Consider the following 25,961-nt stretch of genomic DNA (forward strand, 5'->3'; position numbering starts at 1 on the left):
CCTGTAACTACACCCACCAAGACAGCCACGAACAGTAGCCAGCTAGACAAGACCAAGTTGCCACCCAACAAGGCCACTGAGTTCTACCATCAGAGTCTTCTTCCTCTTCCTCTCAGTGGTCAGTGGTCAGTCGTCACGTAAGGTCACAGACCCTGAGCTGCTTTGGGGATTAGTGTGGACGGTTACAAAGCATGGCTTGCTTCTGCAGTGTTTTAAAAATTGAGGTTGGAGAGTTGAAGGAGGAGGTCTTGCTTCTCCAGGAGGAGATTAGGAGGCTGAAGGTCCACCTCAATGGGTCTGGGAGAGAGTGTGAGGTGGCTGGAGTTTTGGGGAATGAGGCTTCTAGCAGTGAGGTGCAGTCCAGCACCTGCTACAAGTGGCGAGTGGTAACCAGTAATGGGAGGAGAATCAGAATAAGGAAAGTTAAGAGTGAAGATCTGAAGGTAGGAAATCGCTTCTCTGTTCTTCAGGATGAATGTACTTCAGTGGCCAGTGAAGGTAAGGGTACTACTGCCCCTGCTAACAGAGGTAAGCGCATTCTTGTGGTTGGTGACTCTCAGGTAAGATATATTGACCGTGCTTTTTGTAATAGGAATAAGAAGATGTGAGATAGTGTGTGCTTCCCTGGAGCTGGTGCTGGGGACATAGTTAACAGGCTGGATAACATCATGTCAGGTAATGGGAACAAGCCCATTATCTGTCTCAGTGCTGGTGGAAATGATATTGGGAAGGGTAGGAGAGAAGAGCTGCTAGATAAGTGCAGGTCAGCTATAGATTTCATTAAGTCTAAGGGAGGGGTCCCAATCATATGTAGCATCTTGCCTAGAAGGGGAGTAGGAAATGAATGGTTGTCTAGGGCAATTGGTGTAAATTGCTGACTAGACAGATACTGCAAGGAACTTGCAATCCCATTCATTGACAACTGGAACAACTTTTATGGCAAACATATGTATGCAAGGGATGGGGTACATCTCTCTGGAGCTGGGGTGGTAGCACTTGCAAACTCAATTGAGAAGGCCATTGGTGAAATTCCTATGATTTTAAACTGATAGAAGATAGAGGTATGGGTGTGTGTGGGGAAACAAGCAGGTTGCAACACTAGGGTTGGAAACAGTAAATGTATAAAAGGCATTCAGCATGAAGTTATAAATAAAGACAATAGATCAGGTCAGCAAACAAAGGGGGACAGCAGAGGGCAGCAAGGGACTAGCTCCCTTAAGGTTTACTATACTAATAGCAGGAGTGTAAGAAATAAGATAGATGAGCTAAGATTAATTGCAAGTGCAGGAAACATAGATATTATTGCTATAACAGAGACCTGGCTCAATCTGAAAGATTGAGAGATGCCCTCTGAATGTCACATACAAGGCTATAAATTATTCCACACTGACAGGGTCAACAGGAAGGGTGGTGGAGTAGCGATGTATGTCAGAGACAATTTAAATTGTTGTGTTAGACAAGATATAAAATTAGAAGTGTCAGCCACTGAATCTGTTTGGTTACAGCTTCTCGAGGGCCGAGAAAAACTAATTTTGGGTGTGATTTACAGGGCCCCAAATCTTGATAGGGAGTGCAGTAAACTTCTATGGGACGAAATTCGTAAGGCATCTACATACGAAAATGTTGTGCTAATGGGAGATTTCAACTATACACACATTGACTGGAGCAATTTGACAGGAAATTTAGAGTCAGGTGACTTTCTTGATACGATCCAGGATTGTTTTTTAAAACAATTTGTGACAGAGCCAACTAGGGGAAATAACCTCCTTGACTTGGTTCTTGCCAGTAGGGAAACACTAATTAATAACCTTGAGGTTAATGATGAGCTTGGGGAAAGTGATCACAAATCACTCAGTTTTAATATATCATGGAATTCCCCTAATAATGGCAATCAAGTCTCCGTCCCTGACTTTCGCTTGGCTGATTTCATAGGACTGAAAAATTACTTAGGTGGGCTGAACTGGAATGACCTGACTAAGGGTCAGGTAGGTGGCGATGGTTGCCGATATGACGCTTTCCAGGGCATAGTTCTAGCTGCTCAGTCAAATTATGTTCCAAATAGGGAAATCAGATCAAACAAAAATGATCCTAAATGGATGAACAATAGATTAAAATATCTGATTGGTCAAAAGAGAGGCATATATAGGCAAATCAAAAGAGGAGAGGGGCAATTAAGAAATCGATATATTCAGTTAGAGAGAGAAATAAAAAAGGGTATTAGAAAAGCAAAAAGAGATTATGAGGTTAAAGTTGCAAGAGAATCGAAAACTAACCCAAAAGGATTCTTTCAGGTATACAGAAGTAAGATTAGGGGTAGAAACGCCCATTCAAAAGTTCCTCGGGTCAGCTCACTGACCGTGATAAGGAAATGTGTAGAATTTTTAACACACACTTCCTCTCAGTTTTTACACAGGAGGATACCAGCGATATTCCAGAAATGATAAATTATGTAGAACAGGACGATAATAAACTGTGCACGATTAGGGTCACAAGTGACATGGTCCTTAGGCAAATTTTTTTTTTTTTTTTTTTTTCAACAAGTCGGCCGTCTCCCACCGAGGCAGGGTGACCCAAAAAAGAAAGAAAACAATTTTCTTCTTATTATTCTTTTTAGTAATCTTTACAGGAAAAGGGGTTACTAGCCCATTGTTCCCGGCATTTTAGTTGACTTTTACAACACGCATGGCTTACGGAGGAAAGATTCTTATTCCACTTCCCCATGGATATAAAAGGAAAAGTAATAAGACCAAGAACTATTAAGATAAAATCAAAGAAAACTCAGATGAGTGTGTATAAATAAACGTGTACATGTATGTGTAGTGTGACCTAAGTGTAAGTAGAAGCAGCAAGACGTACCTGTAATCTTGCATATTTATGAGACAGACAAAAGACATCAGCAATCCTACCATCATGTAAAACAATCACAGGCTTCGTTTTACACTCACTTGGCAGGACGGTAGTACCTCCCTGGGCGGTTGCTGTCTACCAACCTACTACCATACCTTAGGCAAATAGATAAATTAAAACCTAACAAATCCCCAGGCCCTGATGAACTGTATGCAAGGGTTCTAAAGGAATGTAAAGAGGAGCTTAGCAAACCTTTGGCTAATCTTTTCAACATATCACTACAAACTGGCATGGTGCCAGATAAGTGGAAAATGGCAAATGTGATCCCTATTTTCAAAGCAGGCGACAGGTCCTTAGCTTTGAACTATAGACCAATAAGCCTAACCTCCATAGTGGGAAAATTTATGGAATCAATAACTGCCGAGGCAGTTCGTAGCCACCTTGAAAAGCATAAATTAATCAACGAATCTCAGCATAGTTTTACAAAGGGGCGTTCCTGCCTTACGAATTTATTAACTTTTTTCACTAAGGTATTTGAGGAGGTAGATCATGGTAATGAATATGATATTGTGTATATGGACTTCAGTAAGGCTTTTGACAGGGTCCCACATCAGAGACTACTGAGGAAAAATAAAGCACATGGAATAGGAGGAGAAATTTTTTCCTAGATAGAGGCATGGTTTACAAATAGGCAGCAGAGAGTTTGCATAAATGGGGAGAAATCAGAGTGGGGAAGCGTCACGAGCGGTGTTCCAAAGGGGTCAGTGTTGGGCCCCCTGCTGTTCACAATCTACATAAACGACATAGATGAGGGCATAAAGAGCGACATCAGCAAGTTTGCCGATGACACCAAAATAGACCGTCAAATTCATTCTGACGAGGACATTAGAGCACTCCAGGAAGATTTGAATAGACTGATGCAGTGGTCGGAGAAGTGGCAGATGCAGTTTAATATAGACAAATGCAAAGTTCTAAATGTTGGACAGGACAATAACCATGCCACATATAAACTAAATAATGTAGATCTTAATATTACGGATTGCGAAAAAGATTTAGGAGTTCTGGTTAGCAGTAATCTGAAACCAAGACAACAGTATATAAGTGTTCGCAATAAAGCTAATAGAATCCTTGGCTTCATATCAAGAAGCATAAATAATAGGAGTCCTCAGGTTGTTCTTCAACTCTATACACCCTTGGTTAGGCCTCTTTTAGATCATGCTGCACAGTTTTGGTCACCATATTACAGAATGGATATAAATGCTCTGGAAAATGTACAAAGGAGGATGACAAAGTTGATCCCATGTATCAGAAACCTTCCCTATGATGATAGACTAAGGGCCCTGAATCTGCACTCTAGAAAGACGTAGAATTAGGGGGAATATGATTGAGGTGTATAAATGGAAGACAGGAATAAATAAAGGGGATGTAAATAGTGTGCTGAAAATATCTAGCCTAGACAGGACTCGCAGCAATGGTTTTAAGTTGGAAAAATTCAGATTCAGGAAGGATATAGGAAAGTACTGGTTTGGTAATAGAGTTGTGGATGAGTGGAACAAACTCCCAAGTACAGTTATAGAGGCCAGAACATTGTGTAGGTTTAAAAATAGGTTGGATAAATACATGAGTGGATGTGGGTGGGTGTGAGTTGGACCTGATAGCTTGAGCTACCAGGTCGGTTGCCGTGTTCCTCCCTTAAGTCAACGTGACCTGACCTGACTAGGTTGGGTGCATTGGCTTAAGCCGGTAGGAGACTTGGACCTGCCTCGCATGGGCCAATAGGCCTGCTGCAGTGTTCCTTCGTTCTTATGTTCTCTCTAGTTTTCTTTCCATAAATACTGCTTAACACATTTTTAATAAATACTAAGCTGTGAAAGAAGTTGGTGCATACAGTTTCATGGGGTTAAGGTAAAAAGAGAAAAAAAAAACTGGAAAGTTTATGATGGTTTTTCAAAACCACGAAGAAAGATTCAAAGATATACTGTACACGTGCTTACTGGCCCATGCTGAAATTTGATATGCCAAAATTTAATCTAGGTCTCCAAAATAAACAGCTCAATTAGGAGCTGAAATATTCCACAGACAAGCCCTACTAGATGAAGATCCCAAGACAAACTTAGGAATTGAATTTTATAACACTGGGAAAACACTCTGGAGACAACTTCAATATGCAAGACACTGAAGCATTATCATGACTGAAGGTAGAGTACACAATTGAATGCCATAATCATGTCCAATGTTACAGTAACTAGCATTACAACACTGTCCACTCTTTGTTGGTAATCACAGTTTACAAGAATACCAGCATGGTAAGGAAGGTGTGGCAAAGCCAGGTTAGTTTTAAACTTCATCTGTAATTACCTTTGTAGCTACAGAAGCAAGAGTAGCTTGTGGCATCTTGTCTTAAATATAGCTGTTCCTACTAGCTCACAGGCTTCCGTAGTCAAGATTTCTATTATAGATTACATTTTGTCCAAACCAATATCTTTCACCCAATGATAATGCTCCAATTTCAGCAAAAAATACATCATACGAATGCCTTGCAAATTTTTTTTTTTATTTTTGTTTTTTACCATATTTGCCTCTTAAGAAAAAAGATAATTAGTACTAAAAATAACACTACACACGAATAAGGTGTTAGTGTTTACAATAATAAATTTATTATTGAATGAATTGCTAATGAAGGAGTAGAGAAGAGGTAGTAGAGGGGAAAAGAATAAGGAGGATGAGGGGAAGGGGAAGGGAAGGGAAGGTAAGGAAGTGAGGGGAGATTGGAAATGAGTGGCAGAGGGGGAAAAGTGGGGAGAGGAAGATAGGGAGAAAGTGGGGGGAGAGTAAAACGAAATGACAGGGAAATGAGAACAAAATCAAGACATCTGATACATACTTGTGTAGTAAGGATGGATGCGAGTGGGTTGGCAAGCGTGGTGTTGGCACTGACTTGGGCAGGAACGGCAGGTGCTTTTACTTGAACTATTCTTGTACTTCCAGCATTAATGCTTCTGCTTACAGCTGAAGTATAATTACCAATAATTAAGTCTACTTAACCACACTAGGAATACATGCATACAAGGTATACCTGTAATTGAATCAGGAGAATAAATGGATAAAGAAAACATAAGAAAATAAGTTACTAGACATACTAATGCATTTTGTAAATGCCATATTGCATGAAAGATTTACTTGCAACATCTGCCACAATGCTTCCCTATGGCAGATATTGCAAGTGTATGGAATAGGTGGAAGTTACAAAATGCTGTAAAGAGTTTGAGAATATTTTTAGATGGGGTTGTAAAAGAAGTAAATGTGCATAGAATATGAGTAAATGGGATGATCAGGTCTGTCTGGGCTCCAAGCAGGAATATCTTACCTTTGATATACCTCTGAAGAATTTCGCGAGTATATCTACTCTCTGAGCCCAGCCATGGGCCAGGCTTGTCTGGTGCTTGCCTGGTCAACCAGGCTGTTGCTGCTGGAGGCTTGCTGCCCCACATATCCATCACAGCCTGGTTGATCTTGCACCTGGTGAAGATACTTGTCTATAGTTTCCTCTTGAAGGCTTCAACACTTGTTCCAGCAATGTTTCTGATATCTTCTGGCAAGATGTTGAAAAGTCTGGGACCCCAGATGTTGATACAGTGTTCCCTTATTGTCCCCACCGCACCCCTGCTCCTCACTGGGTTTATTTTACACTTCCTCCCATATCTCTCACTCCAATATGTTATGGCAGTGTGCAGATTTGGGACCAAGCCCTCGAGTACCTTCCAGGTATTTATTATCATGTACCTCTCTCTCCTCTGCTCCAATGAATACATGTTGAAGACTTGCAGGCGTTCCCAGTAGTTTAGGCGCTTTACTGGCTCAATGTGAGCCGTAAACGATCACTATTTGTTCCAGCTCCGATATTTCTCCTGCCCTGAATGGGGCCGTCAGCACTGAGCAATATTCTAAGTGAGGGAGCACTAGCGATTTGAAGAGTGTCACCATCGGCATTATTTCCCTTGTTTTGAAAGTTCTCAATACCCACCCAGTCATTTTCCTGGCTGTCGTGATCTTTGTCTTGTTATGGCCTTTAAAAGAAAGGTCGGCTGACATAAATATTCCTAGGTGTTTTGTGTGTTCCTTACGTTCTATTTGGCGACCCTCTTGAGTTTTGTAAATAGTTCTCCTTTTGAGTTCTTCATTCTTTCCATATCTAAGCAGCTGGAACTTATCACCATTGAATGTCATGTTGTTTTCCACTGCCCACTGGAAAACCCTGTTTATGTCTTCCTGTACTTTTTCAGTGTCCTCTACTGTACTGACTTTCATGCTTATTTTAGTGTCATCTGCAAATGATGATACAAAAGTGTGCTGGGTGTTTTTGTCTATGTCTGCTATGAGGATGAGGAACAGCAGAGGTGCCAGGACAGTGCCTTGGGGCACTGAGCTTTTGACCTCGCTGATGCTGGATCTTGCCCTGTTCACTACTACTTTTTGTGTTGTGTGTGTTAGGAAACCGAAAATCCATCTGCCTACCTTCCCCGTAATGCCCATGGCCTTCATTTTGTGCGCTATCACTCCATGATCGTATTTGTCAAACGCCTTTGCAAAATCTGTGTAAATCACATCTGCGTTTTGGTCGTCTTCCAGTGCCTCTAATTCTGTCATAATGGTTCAGCAGCTGTGACAGACATGATCGCCCTGCTCTAAAACCATGATGGTTCGGGTTACGTTGGTTGTGCTGCTCCATAAAATTTGTAACCTGCAGTCTCGTCACTCTTTCGAAGATTTTTATGATGTGAGAGGTTAGGGCTACTGGTCTAATTTTTAGCTAGCGCTCTACTACCTTCCTTATGGAGCTATGTCTGCACTCTTTAAAAGCCTCTGGTATTTCACCTAGATCTAAGCTCTTTCTCCAAAGAATATGGAGGGCTCGTGCTAGTGGTAATTTGCATTTCTTTATAAATAGAGCATTCCATGAATCTGGTCCAGGTGCTGAGTGAGTGGGCATGTTTTCCATTTCTTTTTTGAAATCTACAGGATTTGTACTAATGTCAGTTAGTTTGTCTGCGTGGCCTTCTTCTGGAGTGAAAAATATTTCTGCATTTTCTACCTTACTGTCATTTAGTGGGTTGCTGAACACCGACTCATACTGTTCTTTTAGGATTTCACTCATTTCCTGTTCGTCGTCAGTATACGAGTCTCCTCTCAGTAGTGGTCCAATTCTACAGGTAGTTCTTAGCTTGGATTTTGCGTAGGAATAGAAATATTTTTGGTTTCTTGCAATGTCCTGTATAGCCTTTTGTTCCCTTTGTACTTCTTCTGTGAGGTATGACATCCTAAGTTTTTGCTCTAATTCAGTGATGTCTCTGCTAAGTCTATCTTTCCTCTGTTGTAGCATATTTGTGTTTTTAAGCAGTTCAGTAACCCGTTTTCTTCTTCTGTACCATCTCCTACGCTCTCTTTCTATATCTGACCTTCCTCTGGGTTTTCTCAATGGTACATGTTTCATACACATTTTGTATGCTTCTGTATTCAGCTTCTCTAGGCACTGGTGGGGATTTAGGGTGCTCATGTCTGATTCCTCCCTCTCCTATGGCTGGACCGACATGTACTAAATTTGTTTCACTCTGCAATATAAATATTTTAACCCTTTGACTGTTTTGGTCTTATATACATGTCTTACAAGCCACCGTTTTTGACATATATACGTACTTACAAATTCTAGTGGCTTCTAATCAAGCAGGAGAAACCTGTTGGCCCACATGTGAGAAAATGAGTGTGTGGTCAGTGTGCACCATATAAAAAAAATCCTGCAGCACACAGTGCATAATGAGAAAAAAAAAAACTCCATTTTTTTTTTTTTAAATTAAAATGCCGACTTTGTGGTCTATTTTCGTATAGTATTTATGGTTGTATTCTCATTTTCTTGGTCTCATCTGATAGAATGGAAAACGTATTATTGAAATAAAGGTGATTTTTTGATTGGTTTTACTAGGAAAAAAACCTTGAAATGGAGCTCAAGGTAGGGGAAATGTTTGATTTTTGCCGATGTTCAAAAGTAAACAAATGATGTCATTTTCCAATAAATGTCCAAGTAGCCATTCTAATATGCAGTCAATGGGTTGACATTATTTATACAATTATTACAATGTTGAAGTAGTCTGCTTAACAGTATATCTTCTATTTTTTTATTTGAATAAAGATTCAAAATAGAAAGCAAGAGTAATATCAGAGGGGCCTGGAGACGTGACTGATGAACAAAGAAAATGATATTTTGGAGCCAGAAATTTCGGCATTGTTCATTCTGGACCCTATTTTGAAATTGTCATTTTTTAATTTTCGTGAAATTGGCCAAATTGCAAATTTCTGACCACATTATTAGGTAGTTGAAATCGGTAAATGGGCAGTTTCTTGTACTCAATCGATAGAAAAAATGGAGTTATAAAGAAATAGCTATGAGTTTGGTTGAGTGGAACAATGGAATTAGCCGAAAATAGGGCTCAAAGTGGGCGAAATCACCGATTCGTAAATATCGCCAAGGTCGCTAACTTCGCGAGAGCGTAATTCTGTCAGTTTTCCATCAAATTTCATTGTTTTGGTGTCATTACAATTGGGAAAAGATTCTCTATCATTTCATGGGAATTTTTTTTTTTTTTTTTAAATTTTGCAACACCAGGAGACACCTCAGGATTTGGGGTTGCGACAGTCAAGGGGTTAATAGTTCTGAGGATCAACAACCATGTGATCATCTCAGATAAGGTTTCCTAAATACAAAAGAAAATACAACCATATACTGAAAGTACAGTAGGAAGAAGTTCATAAGATTTATCTGCCATTTTACATGTTCAGGACACAGAAAAGACCAGTAACCCTGTGAGAGTAGAAAACATTTGACTGGATTCCATTTCACACTTGAAACATAGGGCAATGGTGCCTTCCTGGGCAGTTACAGTTTAACAAACCACACCTATAAAACAAATATTAATTGATATATTTACCTGTCTTTGGTAGTGTGAGCTTTGGCCCATTAGAGGAGTTGACAATGCTAATAACCTGAGGTTGTGTTGTAGTAGTAGTGACCACTTTTGGCTGAATCTTCATAGTTTTAGTAATGCGACCTCCCTTCGTGCTTCCTGATGCATTGGTTCCTATGAAAAAAAAAATCAGAAATTATCTATTGCAGTTTACACCACGTAAATAACTTAAAAGATTAATTCTCCTCATTTGTCATCTGTGTGCTTTAGGCCAAGGCATTATCTACCCCACAATTTTTTTTTTTTTTTTTTTTTTTTTTTTTTTTTTTTTTTTTTTTGAGACTTGCCATGTATAGCTACTTCAAGGTCTGATATTCATAATATTCTCAAATGTCACAGTGCCCTTTCATTATATACATGAAATAGTCAGCAAAATGCATCTATTTCATGTACATAATGAAACCATAGAGAAATTATTTACCAACTGCCCTTCAAAAAGCTTGTTGAAAATCAACACATGGTGTGAATGTTATGTAGAGAATATGGAATAAAGAAATTAAAAAAGTGTAATTATATGAAAGGCACAAGCGAGTGGAAAAGTGATTATAGAGATGGTTTAGTCATTTAGAAAGGATGGAGTAAGACTGGCTGATAAAGAAGGTATGAATCAGGAAGGATGGTGTATAGTAGTGGTTCCCCCCCTCCCCCCTTGGATCATGATCCATATGAAAGTCACAGGAATGTTCCCGAGAATCATGTGGGTAAAAATATTTTTTGGCAATTTTATATAAATTAAATTTGTGAGTAAATAAATATCAGAATGACAGAGAATGAATAAAAAGGTGTTGAGCAAAATCTGTTTTATGACGAGTAAATGTAATAGGGTGTGTCTGGTTATTTTAAGTGTATGTTTAATAGTTTCTTATCAATTCTACTGTACATTTTTCAAGTTCTATTAATTTCCTGATGCATTTCATTAAAAAAAAAAATATTTAATTTCAAACTTTTCCTTTTCCAACTTTAATGTTTAATGAAAAAAAAAAAAGACAATACAAATGACAGTATAAGCCTGAGTTTTCAAAATAAGTCATACTCTGCTTCAATGAGCAGGGTATGACTTCAGTGCCTATAGTCTTCACCTCTGAAAACTTGTGAATAAAATTTCTGGCTTTCACATTTGTGCTGGGGTCGAAATCCAAGAAAGTAGCATGTTCATTTCAATTTGGCTCATTCAAATTTTGTTGAAAAACTAGAGTTACTGGAAAGCTGAAGAAAATTAAAACCAAGTCAGTTTAATGCTCCCTCGAGTACAGTTTTTCTATGAAGAAAACCTCTTTCGTATCATTAAAGTTATGTGGAATAATGCAATATGAAAAAAAGTAACAGTGGCAAGGGTGAAATCTGTGTGTTGCTATGGAGGTAGAGTTGGTATCACTTACCAACAATAGCATCAAACATCAAAGATATTTTGGCTCAAGCTTATCGTGGCACTTAAAAAAAGAAAAAAAAAAAAAAAGAATTTTTCATTCAGTACAGATGAATATGTGGCCATTGCAAATGACCCTCAATTCATTATTTTTGATATAAAAAGATACAAAGGAGGAACTACCTCAGTTGTGGTAGATGACAACACTGAAAGAAGACATTTTTCAACACTGAGAATTTTTTTTTTTTTTAAAGAAGCACAACCCTGAGTGGTTGAGCTATCTGGCTGTGTGCACTGATGAAGTTCCATCTATGACAAAGTAATGTGGCATATATTTAGAGGACAGGAAAACATGACCTCTAAACATGCGCAACCAAAAGTTCTTGTGGCTCTCGATGATGCAATTCATATTGCAAGTCAAGGCTAGAGCTTTGAACTTGTCCATTTCCATAAAATGAGTGAAAAGATGGGATATGGTCACTGCGTCTTGCTGTTCCACTCCATGTCTATTGGGTATCTCAAGGGGCATTTCTTGAAAGTGTTATTAAACTAAAAGCTGAAATTTACAGTTTTCTAAAGGAGAAGAATGTAATGGCCAACTGCTTCGGAGAAGCTGCTTGGCTGGTAAAGCCGACTTAAACGACATCTGGCACACAAATGAACAGAATTTAGACAGGCAGAGTTAAAATCAAACTATGGTTGATATAAAAAAAAAAAATAGCACCCCAGAACAGTGATGTGCTCAAAGATTTAAAACTAAGTGCTCCAATCCCTTGGGTCATCAGGTCAGAAAAGATTGTATTTAGGATAGTGATCAGAAAAAGCTTGAGAAATGCTGGGGTAGAAGATATATCAAGAATGGTTGAAAGGAAGATGCGAGTGGAGGGGCACGAGCATCCATTAAGCATGTGTGAGAACATAAGATCAGAGTGGAAACAAGTAGTTCTTAGGATATGACTTGTTGGAGAAGGTAACATATATGAAGAGATTCTGGGAAACTGGTTACATGGACTTAAAGTTTGGAGGTGGGAAGCACAGTGAGAACACACTGAAAGATGAGCAGGGATGATGTGGTTCACTGAGCCATTTGAATTATGTATCTGCACTTCTGGAGAGAGCGCTAGGGAATGAGCGTTTGTAAGGCATTTTAACCCCTTGAGGGTCCAGACCCCCAATCTGAAAATTCCTCACAGGGTCCAAGAATTTAAAAAAGTGTTTTCTTATGAAATGGTAGATAATCTTTTTCTGAAGGTAATAAAACAAAAAGTACAAAATTTGATCAAAAACTGACGAAATTATGCTCTAACGAATTTTGCTATGTCAGTGATATTTACACGTCGACGATTTTGCCCATTTTGAGTCCTATTTTCGGCCAATTACATTGTTCCATTAGACCAAATTCTTAGCTAGTTTGCTAATATGTGTTCCATTTTATCTACTGATGACAAGAAATTGCCCAATCAACTACCCAATGAAGTGATCAGAAACTGGTACATTAATTTGGCCAATTTCACACAAAGTTCAAAATATTCCAATTTTACAACAGGGTCCAAAATAAACAATGCAGGCACTAAAATAACATTTCTTCTGTTTATTAGTTACATTTCCAGGTTTTACAGATGAATTCCATTTTGATTTTTTATTTACACGAAGAATTTTCATTAATACCAAAAAATAGATGATGATTTACTGTTATGCAACACTGTATTAATTGTATAAATAATATCAGTTAAAAACAGAGTAGGGGAGTTAGTAGATGGGGAGATGGAGGTTTTGGGTGGGTGGCGAGAATATTTTGAGGGAGTTTTAAATGTCGACGAAGAAAGGGAGGCGGTAATCTCATGCACTGGCCAGGGAGGTATACCATCTTTTAGGAGTGAAGAAGAGCAGGATGTAAGTGTGGGGGAGGTGCGCGAGGCATTACATAGAAAGAAAGGGGGTAAAGCAGCTGGAACTGACGGGATCATGACAGAAATGTTAAAAGCAGGGGGGGACAGTGTTGGAATGGTTGGTATTTTTGTTTAATAAATGTATGAAAGAGGGGAATGTACCTAGGCATTGGCAGAGAGCGTGTATAGTCCCTTTATATAAAGGGAAGGGGGACAAAAGAGATTGTAAAAATTATAGAGGCTCAGGTTAGGGTGTGTAGAAGAGAGGGAGACTACTTTCCAGTAAAAGTAGGTCTTAGACAGGGATGTGTAATGTCACCATGGTTGTTGAATATATTTATAGATGGGGTTGTAAAAGAAGTAAATGCTAGGGTATTCGGGAGAGGGGTGGGATTAAATTATGGGGAATCAAATACAAAATGGGAATTGACACAGTTACTTTTTGCTGATGATACTGTGCTTATGGGAGATTCTAAAGAAAAATTGCAAAGGTTAATGGATGAGTTTGGGAGTGTGTGTAAAGGTAGAAAGTTGAAAGTGAACGTAGAAGAGAGTAAGGTGATGAGGGTATCAAATGATTTAAATAAAGAAAAATTGGATATCAAATTGGGAAGGAGTAGTATGGAAGAAGTGAATGTTTTCAGATACTTGGGAGTTGACGTGTCGGCGGATGGATTCATGAAGGATGAGGTTAATCATAGAATTGATGAGGGAAAAAAGGTGAGTGGTGCGTTGAGGTATATGTGGAGTCAAAAAACGTTATCTATGGAGGCAAAGAAGGGAATGTATGAAGTATAGTAGTACCAACACTCTTATATGGGTGTGAAGCTTGGGTTGTGAATGCAGCAGCAAGGAAACAGTTGGAGGCAGTGGAAATGTTCTGTCTAAGGGCAATGTGTGGTGTAAATATTATGCAGAAAACTCGGAGTGTGGAAATTAGAAGGTGTGGAGTTAATAAAAGTATTAGTGAGAGGGCTGAAGAGGGGTTGTTGAGATGGTTTGGTCATTTAGAGAGAATGGATCAAAGTAGAATGACATGGAGAGCATTTAAATCGGTAGGAGAAGGAAGACAGGGTAGGGGTTGTCCTCGGAAAGGTTGGAAGGAAGGGGTAAGGGAGGTTTTATGGGCGAGGGGCTTGGACTTCCAGCAGGCGTGCACGAGTGTGTTCGATAGGAGTGAATGGAGATGAATGGTATTGAGACCTGACGATCTGTTGGAGTGTGAGCAGGGTAATATTTAGTGAAGGGATTCAGGGAAACCATCTATTTTTATATAGCCGGACTTGAGTCCTGGAAATGGGAAGTACAATGCCTGCACTCTAAAGGAGGGGTTTTGGGATATTACCAGTTTGGAGGGATATGGAAACATGAACACATATGCAGTTTAATGTGATCCTTTATTGACAACGTTTCACCCACACAGTGGGCTTTTTCAAGTCACACACAGATCTACCTGGGGTGGAAGGTACGGGAGTATTTATAGACATGTTCAGAATGTTGAGGTCAGGTGGAGAATGCCGCATCTGATGATCTACTGGGTGGGGTTATAGTCTTGGGTAGCTTAGCAGAGGGTATTGGACAAGTTGTGAGTAGATCTTCTGCAGTGTTCTATGTTCTTATGTGGGATAGTGATGAAGAAGTTTCTTGGCGAGTGGTTCAGCTATGTTATAGAAGCCGTTGTTCTGGTTGAAATTGTTGGTTATAGAGATAAGCGATGATTCCAGGATTCTTCGGTATTGAGTGTTGTCTTCTGTGGCGATAAGTCTTGAGTTTCTGTAGTTAATTAAATGGTTATGTGAATTGTGATGTTGTACACAGGCATTCCTTGTATCGTCAGTCCTGCTTGCATATTGGTGTTCTGAAATACGTGTTTGGAGGTCTCTTGATGTTTCGCCTACATATAATTTGTTGCAGTCATTACAAGTGATTATGTATACCCCTGCAGAGGATGGAAGCTTGTCCTGTCTACTACTGGTGATGTCCTTGATGGTCGTGGTTGTGGAGGTAGATACTTGGAATGATGTATTGGAAAAGATGTTGGAAACATGTTTGGCAATAGAGTTGGTTAGGAGGACTATGTATCTCTTCTCGGCAGTGTCTTCTCTGGGTGTGTTGAAGATGTTTAATGCCCGCCGTCTGCAGTCTCTGATGAAGTGACGAGGATAGTGGAGTTTAGAAACCCTGGAATCATCGCTTATCTCTATAACCAACAATTTCAACCAGAACAACGGCTTCTATAACATAGATGAACCACTCGCCAAGAAACTTCTTCATCGCTATCCCACATAAGAACATAGAACACTGCAGAAGGTCTACTCACAACTTGTCCAATACCCCCCTGCCAAGCTACCCAAGACTCTATAACCCCACCCGGTAGATCATCAGATGCGACATTCTCCACCTGACCTCAACTTTCTGAACATGACTATAAATACTCCCGTACCTTCCACCCCAGGTAGATCTGTGTGCGACTTGAAAAAGCCCACTGTGTGGGTGAAACGTTGTCAATAAAGGATCACATTAAACTGCATATGTGTTTATGTTTCCATTGTGTCGGTATTTTATACCATTTATTTTCATTGGAGGGATATGTTGTGTATCTTTATACGTATATGCTTCTAAACTATTGTGTTCTGAGCACCTCTGCAAAATCAGTAATTATGTGTGAGTGAGGTGAAAGTGTTGAATGATGATGAAAGTATTTTCTTTTTGGGGATTTTCTTTCTTTTTTGGGTCACCCTGCCTCGGTGGGAAACAGCCGACTTGTTGAGGGGGGGGGGGGAGTTTACCGAGTATACCAGGAAAAGTGTACGGTAGGGTTATTATTGAAAGAATTAGAGGTAAGACAGAATGTAGAACTGCAGATGAGCAAGGTGGTTTTAGAGTGGGTAGGGGATGTGTAGATCAAGTGTTTACATTGAAGCATATATGAGAGCAGTATCTAGATAAAGGTAGGGAAGTTTTTATTGCATTTATGGATTTAGAAAAGGCATATGATACTGGATAGAGGAGCAATGTGGCAGACGTTGCAAGTATATGGAATAGGTGGTCAGTTACTAAATGCTGTAAAGAGTTTTTATGAGGATAGTGAGGCTCAGGTTAGGGTGTGTAGAAGAGGAGACTATTTCCCGGTAAAAGTAGGTCTTAGACAGGGATGTGTAATGTCACCATGGTTGTTTAATATATTTATAGATGGGGTTGTAAAAAGAAGTAAATGCTAGGGTGTTCAGGAGAGGGGTGGGATTAAATTAAGGGGAATTAAATACAAAATGGGAAGTGACAGTTACTTTTTGCTGATGATACTGTGCTTATGGGAGATTCTAAAGAAAAATTGCAAAGGTTAGTGGGCGAATTTGGGAGTGTGTGTAAAGGTAGAAAGTTGAAAATGAACATATAAAAGAGTAAGGTGATGAGAGTATCAAATGATTTAAATGAGAGTATCAAATGATTTAGATAAAGAAAAATTTGATATGAAATTGGGGAGGAGGAGCATGGAAGAAGTGAATGTTTTCAGATATTTGGGAGTTGACGTGTCAGTGGATGGATTTATGAAGGATGAGGTTAATCATAGAATTGATGAAGGATAAAAGGAGAGTGGTGCAGTTAGGTATATGTGGAGGCAAAAAATGTTATCTATGGAGGCAAAGAAGGGAATGTATGAAAGTATAGTAGTACCAACACTCTTATATGGGTGTGAAGCTTGGGTTGTAAATGCTGCAGTGAGGAGGCAGTTGGAGGCATTAGAGATGTTTTGTCTAAGGGCAATGTGTAGTATAAATATTATGCAGAAAATTCGCAGTGTGGAAATTAGGAGGTGTGGAATTAATAAAAGTATTAGTCAGAGGGCTGAAGAGGGTTTATTGAGGTGGTTTGGTCATTTAGAGAAAATGGATCAAAGTAGAATGACAGAGAGCGTATAAAGCTGTAGGGGAAGGAAGGCGGGGTAGGGGTCATCCTCGAATAGGTTGGAGGGAGGGAGTAAAGGTGTCGTGGGCGAGGGATTTGGATTTCCAGCAAGCGTGCGTGAGAGTGTTAGATAGGAGTGAATGGAGACAAATAGTATTTGGGACCTGACGAGCTGTTGAGTGTGAGCAGGGTAATATTTAATGAAGGGATTCAGGGAAACCGGTTATTTTATATAACCAGACTCGAGTCCTGGAAATGGGAAGTACAATGCCTGCACTCTAAAGGAGGGGTTTGAGATATTGGCAGTTTGGAGGGATATACAGTGGACCCCCGCATAACGATCACCTCCGAATGCGACCAATTATGTAAGTGTATTTATGTAAGTGCGTTTGTACGTGTATGTTTGGGGGTCTGAAATGGACTAATCTACTTCACAATATTCCTTATGGGAACAAATTCGGTCAATACTGGCACCTGAACATACTTCTGGAGTGAAAAAATATCGTTAACCGGGGGTCCACTGTATTGTGCATTTTTATACGTATATACTTCTAAACTGTTGTATTCTGGGCACCTCTGCAAAAACAGTGATTATGTGTGAGTGAGGTGAAAGTGTTGAATGATGATGAAAGTATTTTCTTTTTGGGTCACCCTGCCTTGGTGGGAGACGGCCGACTTGTTGGAAAAAAAAAAAAAAATTATTTTTATTATTATCACACCGGCCGATTCCCACCAAGGCAGGGTGGCCCGAAAAAGAAAAACTTTCACCATCATTCACTCCATCACTGTCTTGCCAGAAGGGTGCTTTACACTACAGTTTTTAAACTGCAACATTAACACCCCTCCTTCAGAGTGCAGGCACTGTACTTCCCATCTCCAGGACTCAAGTCCGGCCTGCCGGTTTCCCTGAATCCCTTCATAAATGTTACTTTGCTCACACTCCAACAGCACGTCAAGTATTAAAAACCATTTGTCTCCATTCACTCCTATCAAACACGCTCAAGCATGCCTGCTGGAAGTCCAAGCCCCTCGCACACAAAACCTCCTTTACCCCCTCCCTCCAACCCTTCCTAGGCCGACCCCTACCCCGCCTTCCTTCCACTACAGACTGATACACTCTTGAAGTCATTCTGTTTCGCTCCATTCTCTCTACATGTCCGAACCACCTCAACAACCCTTCCTCAGCCCTCTGGACAACAGTTTTGGTAATCCCGCACCTCCTCCTAACTTCCAAACTACGAATTCTCTGCATTATATTCACACCACACATTGCCCTCAGACATGACATCTCCACTGCCTCCAGCCTTCTCCTCGCTGCAACATTCATCACCCACGCTTCACACCCATATAAGAGCGTTGGTAAAACTATACTCTCATACATTCCCCTCTTTGCCTCCAAGGACAAAGTTCTTTGTCTCCACAGACTCCTAAGTGCACCACTCACTCTTTTTCCCTCATCAATTCTATGATTCACCTCATCTTTCATAGACCCATCCGCTGACACGTCCACTCCCAAATATCTGAATACGTTCACCTCCTCCATACTCTCTCCCTCCAATCTGATATTCAATCTTTCATCACCTAATCTTTTTGTTATCCTCATAACCTTACTCTTTCCTGTATTCACCTTTAATTTTCTTCTTTTGCACACCCTACCAAATTCATCCACCAATCTCTGCAACTTCTCTTCAGAATCTCCCAAGAGCACAGTGTCATCAGCAAAGAGCAGCTGTGACAACTCCCACTTTGTGTGTGATTCTTTATCTTTTAACTCCACGCCTCTTGCCAAGACCCTCGCATTTACTTCTCTTACAACCCCATCTATAAATATATTAAACAACCACGGTGACATCACACATCCTTGTCTAAGGCCTACTTTTACTGGGAAAAAATTTCCCTCTTTCCTACATACTCTAACTTGAGCCTCACTATCCTCGTAAAAACTCTTCACTGCTTTCAGTAACCTACCTCCTACACCATACACTTGCAACATCTGCCACATTGCCCCCCTATCCACCCTGTCATACGCCTTTTCCAAATCCATAAATGCCACAAAGACCTCTTTAGCCTTATCTAAATACTGTTCACTTATATGTTTCACTGTAAACACCTGGTCCACACACCCCCTACCTTTCCTAAAGCCTCCTTGTTCATCTGCTATCCTATTCTCCGTCTTACTCTTAATTCTTTCAATTATAACTCTACCATACACTTTACCAGGTACACTCAACAGACTTATCCCCCTATAATTTTTGCACTCTCTTTTATCCCCTTTGCCTTTATACAAAGGAACTATGCATGCTCTCTGCCAATCCCTAGGTACCTTACCCTCTTCCATACATTTATTAAACAATTGCACCAACCACTCCAAAACTATATCCCCACCTGCTTTTAACATTTCTATCTTTATCCCATCAATCCCGGCTGCCTTACCCCCTTTCATTTTACCTACTGCCTCACGAACTTCCCCCACACTCACAACTGGCTCTTCCTCACTCCTACAAGATGTTATTCCTCCTTGCCCTATACACGAAATCACAGCTTCCCTATCTTCATCAACATTTAACAATTCCTCAAAATATTCCTTCCATCTTCCCAATACCTCTAACTCTCCATTTAATAACTCTCCTCTCCTATTTTTAACTGACAAATCCATTTGTTCTCTAGGCTTTCTTAACTTGTTAATCTCACTCCAAAACTTTTTCTTATTTTCAACAAAATTTGTTGATAACATCTCACCCACTCTCTCATTTGCTCTCTTTTTACATTGCTTCACCACTCTCTTAACTTCTCTCTTTTTCTCCATATACTCTTCCCTCCTTGCATCACTTCTACTTTGTAAAAACTTCTCATATGCTAACTTTTTCTCCCTTACTACTCTCTTTACATCATCATTCCACCAATCGCTCCTCTTCCCTCCTGCACCCACTTTCCTGTAACCACAAACTTCTGCTGAACACTAACACTACATTTTTAAACCTACCCCATACCTCTTTGACCCCATTGCCTATGCTCTCATTAGCCCATCTATCCTCCAATAGCTGTTTATATCTTACCCTAACTGCCTCCTCTTTTAGTTTATAAACCTTCACCTCTCTCTTCCCTGATGCTTCTATTCTCCTTGTATCCCATCTACCTTTTACTCTCAGTGTAGCTACAACTAGAAAGTGATCTGATATATCTGTGGCCCCTCTATAAACATGTACATCCTGAAGTCTACTCAACAGTCTTTTATCTACCAATACATAATCCAACAAACTACTGTCATTTCGCCCTACATCATATCGTGTATACTTATTTATCCTCTTTTTCTTAAAATATGTATTACCTATAACTAAACCCCTTTCTATACAAAGTTCAATCAAAGGGCTCCCATTATCATTTACACCTGGCACCCCAAACTTACCTACCACACCCTCTCTAAAAGTTTCTCCTACTTTAGCATTCAAGTCCCCTACCACAATTACTCTCTCACTTGGTTCAAAGGCTCCTATACATTCACTTAACATCTCCCAAAATCTCTCTCTCTCCTCTGCATTCCTCTCTTCTCCAGGTGCATACACGCTTATTATGACCCACTTCTCGCATCCAACCTTTACTTTAATCCACATAATTCTTGAATTTACACATTCATATTCTCTTTTCTCCTTCCATAACTGATCATTTAACATTACTGCTACCCCTTCCTTTGCTCTAACTCTCTCAGATACTCCAGATTTAATCCCATTTATTTCCCCCCACTGAAACTCTCCTACCCCCTTCAGCTTTGTTTCGCTTAGGGCCAGGACATCCAACTTCTTTTCATTCATAACATCAGCAATCATCTGTTTCTTGTCATCCGCACTACATCCACGCACATTTAAGCAACCCAGTTTTATAAAGTTTTTCTTCTTCTCTTTTTTAGTAATTGTATACAGGAGAAGGGGTTACTAGCCCATTGCTCCCGGCATTTTAGTCGCCTCATACGACACGCATGGCTTACGGAGGAAAGATTCTTTTCCACTTCCCCATGGACAATAGAAGAAATAAAAAAGAACAAGAGCTATTTAGAAAAAGGAGAAAAACCTAGATGTATGTATATATATATATGCATGTGCGTGTCTGTGAAGTGTGACCAAAGTGTTAGTAGGAGTAGCAAGATATCCCTGTTATCTTAGCGTGTTTATGAGACATTTGTGAATGAACATCAGACCCCCACCAGCTGACGTGTATTGGACGAGTAATGTGATTCATTTGAATATCAGCAAAAATCAAACATTTCTGCTACTTTGAGCTCAATTTCATGCTATTTTCAATACTATTGCCAATCAAAATCGTCCCTATTTCTCTAATATATCTTCCATTCTATCAAATGAAACCAGGAAACTGTGAATACAATTGTAAAAACCATACAAAAATACACCACAAAGTTGCTGTTTTAATCCGAAAACAGCTTTTTTTTTTTCATTATGCATTGCTTCCTGCAGGATTTGTTTTGTATAGTGCACACTTACCACATAGATGCATTCTCTCATATCTAGACCCAAATTTACTGCTCACAGCTTATATGAGAGAGATGAGCTCATGACATTCACATGACCCTCAAGGGGTTAATTTCTTTGGTCTCCTTGCCTCGGTGGGAAATGGCCAATTTGTTAAAAACTGTATACTTGCCATTCCTTGTAGTGATGGTTACAACTTTGATTGGCCGAGAGATTTGACTGGCAGTGGTACCATTCCCTGGTTGTCTTGTCTGGTGTTGGTGTTGTGCAGGAGAAAGCACAACTGTGGTGGCAGGTAGACTAACTGGTGAAGGTGGTTGTGGGCTATGTGGGGGTGAACTCTCAACGTGCGGTGGTGTGATTGGTGGAGTGTCCACCATGTCCTGAGGATACCATCAGAAAAAAAAGTTAAGGATGCATTATAACTGCTGAATTATATTTATAAACTTTTTACTGAAAGGGAGATACAGATAGGTGACAAGAAAGTTTGTAAAAAACTGACAATATAATATTCAGTGTAAAAAAGCTTTTGAACTGCAGGATAATTAAATTTTGAAACTTCTCCAAATACATATAAATGCAATATGAAACAAAATTAATAGTTATCAAGTCAATTTGTAAATATAACAGTATATTTATGGAATAAACTAAACTCATAACAGTCATTCAGCAGCCATTTACAAATTTCCTTTAGTCCTACTATAAACTTGATAACCTTACATTTCTCTCTTGTACCGCCTGCATCAAATGTTCAAATATGAGTCACCTTGTTAAAGGTCTGTAAAAAAAAAAAAACTTCCATACCCATGAGAATTTATAAAATTTTGTATATGACCAATATGTTACAGCAGTATCCCTGTGATATTCGAATTATAAAAAACTGCTTATAAAAACTGCTTTGCGTTCCCACAATGAGTAAGCAGCATGACATTCTCTTGCAAGGTTATCACATGAAGCTGCTGTGAAAAGGGCTAAAATTTTCACTTTTTTTTTTTTAACACATTGCCTATTTCCCACTGAGGCAGGGTGACCAAAAAAGAAAGAAAACTTTCATCAGTCAACACTTTCACCTCACTCGTACATAATTACTGTCTTTGCAGAGGCTCTCAGATGCAACAGTTTAGACATCCCTCCAAACTGCCAATATCCTAAACCCCTCCTTTAAAGTGCAGGCATTGTATTTCCCACTTCCAGGACTCAAGTCCAGCTAATCAATTCCCCTGAATCCCTTCATAAAACATTACCCTGCTCACACTTCAACAGCTCGTCAGGTCCCAAAAACCATTCATCTCCATTCACTCCTTTCTAACACACTCGTTCGCGCTTGCTGGAAGTCCAAGCCTCTTACTCACGAAACTTCCTTTACCCCCTCCCTCCAACCTTTTCGGGGACGATCGCTACCCCGCCTTCCTTCCCCAATAGATTTATATGCTCTCTAAGTCATTCTACTTTGTTCCATTCTCTCTAAATGACCAAACCACCTCAACAGCTCCTCTTCAGCCCTCTGATTTCCTCCTAATTTCCACACTACAAATTCTCTGCATAATATTTACATCACACATTATTACCTTTAGACAAGACATCTCCACTGCCTCCAGCTGCCTCCTTGCTGCAGCATTTACAACCCATGCTTCACACCCATACAAGTGTTGGTACCACTATACTCTTGTACATTCCAATCTTTTTGCCTCCATGGATAACGTTCATCATCTCCACAGATACCTCAATACACCATTCACCTTTTTTCCTTCTTCAATTCTATGGTTTACCTCATCCTTCATAAACCCATCTGCTGACAAGACAACTCCCAAATATCTGAAAACATTCACTTCTTCCATACTCCCACCCTCCAATGTAATATCCAATTTTTCTTTATCTAAATCATCTGATACCCTCATTAACTTACTCTTATCTATATTCACTTTCAACTTTCTACCTTTGCACACCCTCCCAAACTCATCCACTAACCTTTGCAACTTTTCTTTAGAATCCCCCAAAAGCATAGTATCATCAGCAAAAATAACTGAACTCCCATTTTGTATTTTATTCCCCATAATTTAATCCCACCCCTCTCCCCAACACCCTAGCATTTACTTCTTTTACAACCTCATCTATAAATACATTAAACAACCATGGTGACATTACACATCCCTGCCTAAGACCCACTTTTACTGGGAAGTAATCTCCCTCTCTCCTACACACCCTAACCCGAGCCTCACTATCCTCAAAAACTCTTTACAGCAATTAGTAACTTGTTACCTATTTCATACACTTGCAACATCTGCCACATTGCTCCCCTATCCACTATCATATGCCTTTTCTAAATCCACAAATGCAATGAAAACTTCCCTACCTTTATCTAAATACAGTGGAACCCCGGATTTCGTCCTTAATCCATTCCAGAAGGTCAGCATAAATCCAAAACAGACGAAAACCAAAGCAATATTTCCCATAAGAAATAATGCAAATACAGTTAATCCATTCCAGACACCCAAAAATATTAACAAAAAATACATTTTTTAAAGAATAACTATAGTTTTACATACAAAAACAATGAGAAAGAAATATAAATGACTAATGAAATAGATAAATGAACATTTAACTTCACACTTACCTTTAGTGAAGACTTGGGGTATGGACAGTGAGGAGGGGAGAGGGAGGAGGAGCAGAGGTTATTGTTTGGAAGGGAAATTCCCCTTCATAAGGACTTCAGGTATCAAAGCCCTATTCAGGGTTACTTCCCTTCTTTGTCTTTTACTGGCACTGGACCTCTGTCGCACTAAAAATCTGTCCAGAGAGCTCTGTTTCTGGTGTCTCTAAGATCTGCCTAAAATGGGACAAGGTGTTGTCACCGACTATGTTGCAGATATGGCTTTTATCAGCTTGGTCAGGGTGCTATTCTTCCACAAAAGACTGCACCTCATTCCACTTTGCACAAATGTCCTTAATCACTGAAGAAGGCACCTTCTCCCCTCTCTCTCTCTCCCTCCCTCCCCATCCACTTCCTCCTCTGAAGCAATTTCCTCAGCTGTGGTCTGTTGCTGTTCCAGATGAAGGTTTCGCAGCTCTTCAGTGGTTAGCTCTTCCCTGTGATCCTCCATCAACTATTCCACATCCTGGCCACTCACATCCAACTCCATGGACTTCCCCAAAGACACAATACAGTGGACCCCCGGTTCGTGAAGTCATCGGTAACTGATAAATCTGGTACCTGAAGCATTATATCGCAAAAAATTTGCCTCGGTTCCCGTTACGCAATACGATTCATACGAGACGTGTCCACGTGTGGCCTGAACTGCCCCATGTGTGCCAGTGTTTACAAGTCAGCCAGTTTGCGCGCATCTAAAGATACATTCGGTACATTCCATATTATCCATATTATCACTGTTTTTGGTGCTTGTTTCTGCAAAATAAGTCACCATGGGCCCCAAGAAAGCTTCTAGTGCCAACCCATCGAGACCAAGGGTGCTAATGACTATTGAAATGAAGAAAGATACAGTGGTCCCTCAATAATCCTCCGGTCTGAAAGTCGTCCATTTCGGAAATAGTCCTGTTTTTTCGTCAAAATATTGGCTCGGAAATGGTCCGGTAACTCGCTAATAGTCCTTCGTCCCGGACGCGTACTCATGCTCTGAGCCGCCTCGGCCTTTCCTTCCCAGCCAGTGTGCCATTGTTTACCAGTGAGCGACGGTCCCCTCACGTGCTCCAGCATAATATTTCATAATATTCCATTTATTTTAGTGCTTGCAAGTTATTTAAGTGCTAAATAAGCTACCATGGCTCCAAAGAAAGCTCCTAGTGCCAAGCCTTTGGTAAAGAAGGTGAGAAATACGATTGAATTTAAGAAAAACATCATTGAACAATATGATAGTAGCGTACGTGTGGGCGAACTGGCCAGGATGTATAACAAATCCCGTACAACCATATCTTCCATCATAGCCAAGAAAGGAAATCAAGGACGCTGTTGTTACAAAGGGGGTAAATATGCTGACAAAAATGAGATCACCAGTACTCGAAGATGTTGAGAAGTCATTATTGGTGTGGATAAATGAGAAACAATTAGCAGGAGATAGTCTTATGACGTCGCTTATTTGTGAAAAGGCTAGGCAGTTGTATGATGATTTGGTAAAGAAATTGCCTGCAACTAGTGATGATGTGAGTGAATTTAAGGCCAGCAAAGGCTGGTTTGAGAGATTTAAGAAGCGTACTGGCATACACAGTGTGGTGAGGCTGCCAGTTCGGACCACAAGGCGGCTGAAAAATATGTGCACGAATTCAAGGAGTATATAAACAGTGAAGGACTGAAACCTGAACAAGTGTTCAATTGTGATGAAACAGGCCTCTTTTGGAAGAAAATGCCAAAGAGGACCTACATTACTCAGGAAGAAAAGGCGCTGCCAGGACACAAGCCTATGAAAGACAGGCTGACGCTAATGTTCTGTGCTAATGCTAGTGG

The 25,961-nt window shown here is 40.0% G+C and overlaps 1 protein-coding gene across 1 annotated transcript in view; it reads right to left on the reverse strand.

The window, feature by feature from the left end:
- Atf6 (bZIP_ATF6 domain-containing protein ATf6) overlaps positions 1-25,961 on the reverse strand; it is a gene marked incomplete in the record, with an annotated part of 187,176 nt that overhangs the window by 58,643 nt on the left and 102,572 nt on the right. Inside the window, 3 exon segments of the mRNA XM_053775152.2 lie at positions 5,732-5,856; positions 9,828-9,977; positions 21,678-21,888. Coding sequence (XP_053631127.2) covers positions 5,732-5,856; positions 9,828-9,977; positions 21,678-21,888 — 486 coding nt within the window.

Source organism: Cherax quadricarinatus, chromosome 11 (assembly GCF_038502225.1).
Source record: "Cherax quadricarinatus isolate ZL_2023a chromosome 11, ASM3850222v1, whole genome shotgun sequence".
In the NCBI taxonomy this organism is placed as follows: Eukaryota; Metazoa; Arthropoda; class Malacostraca; order Decapoda; family Parastacidae; genus Cherax; species Cherax quadricarinatus.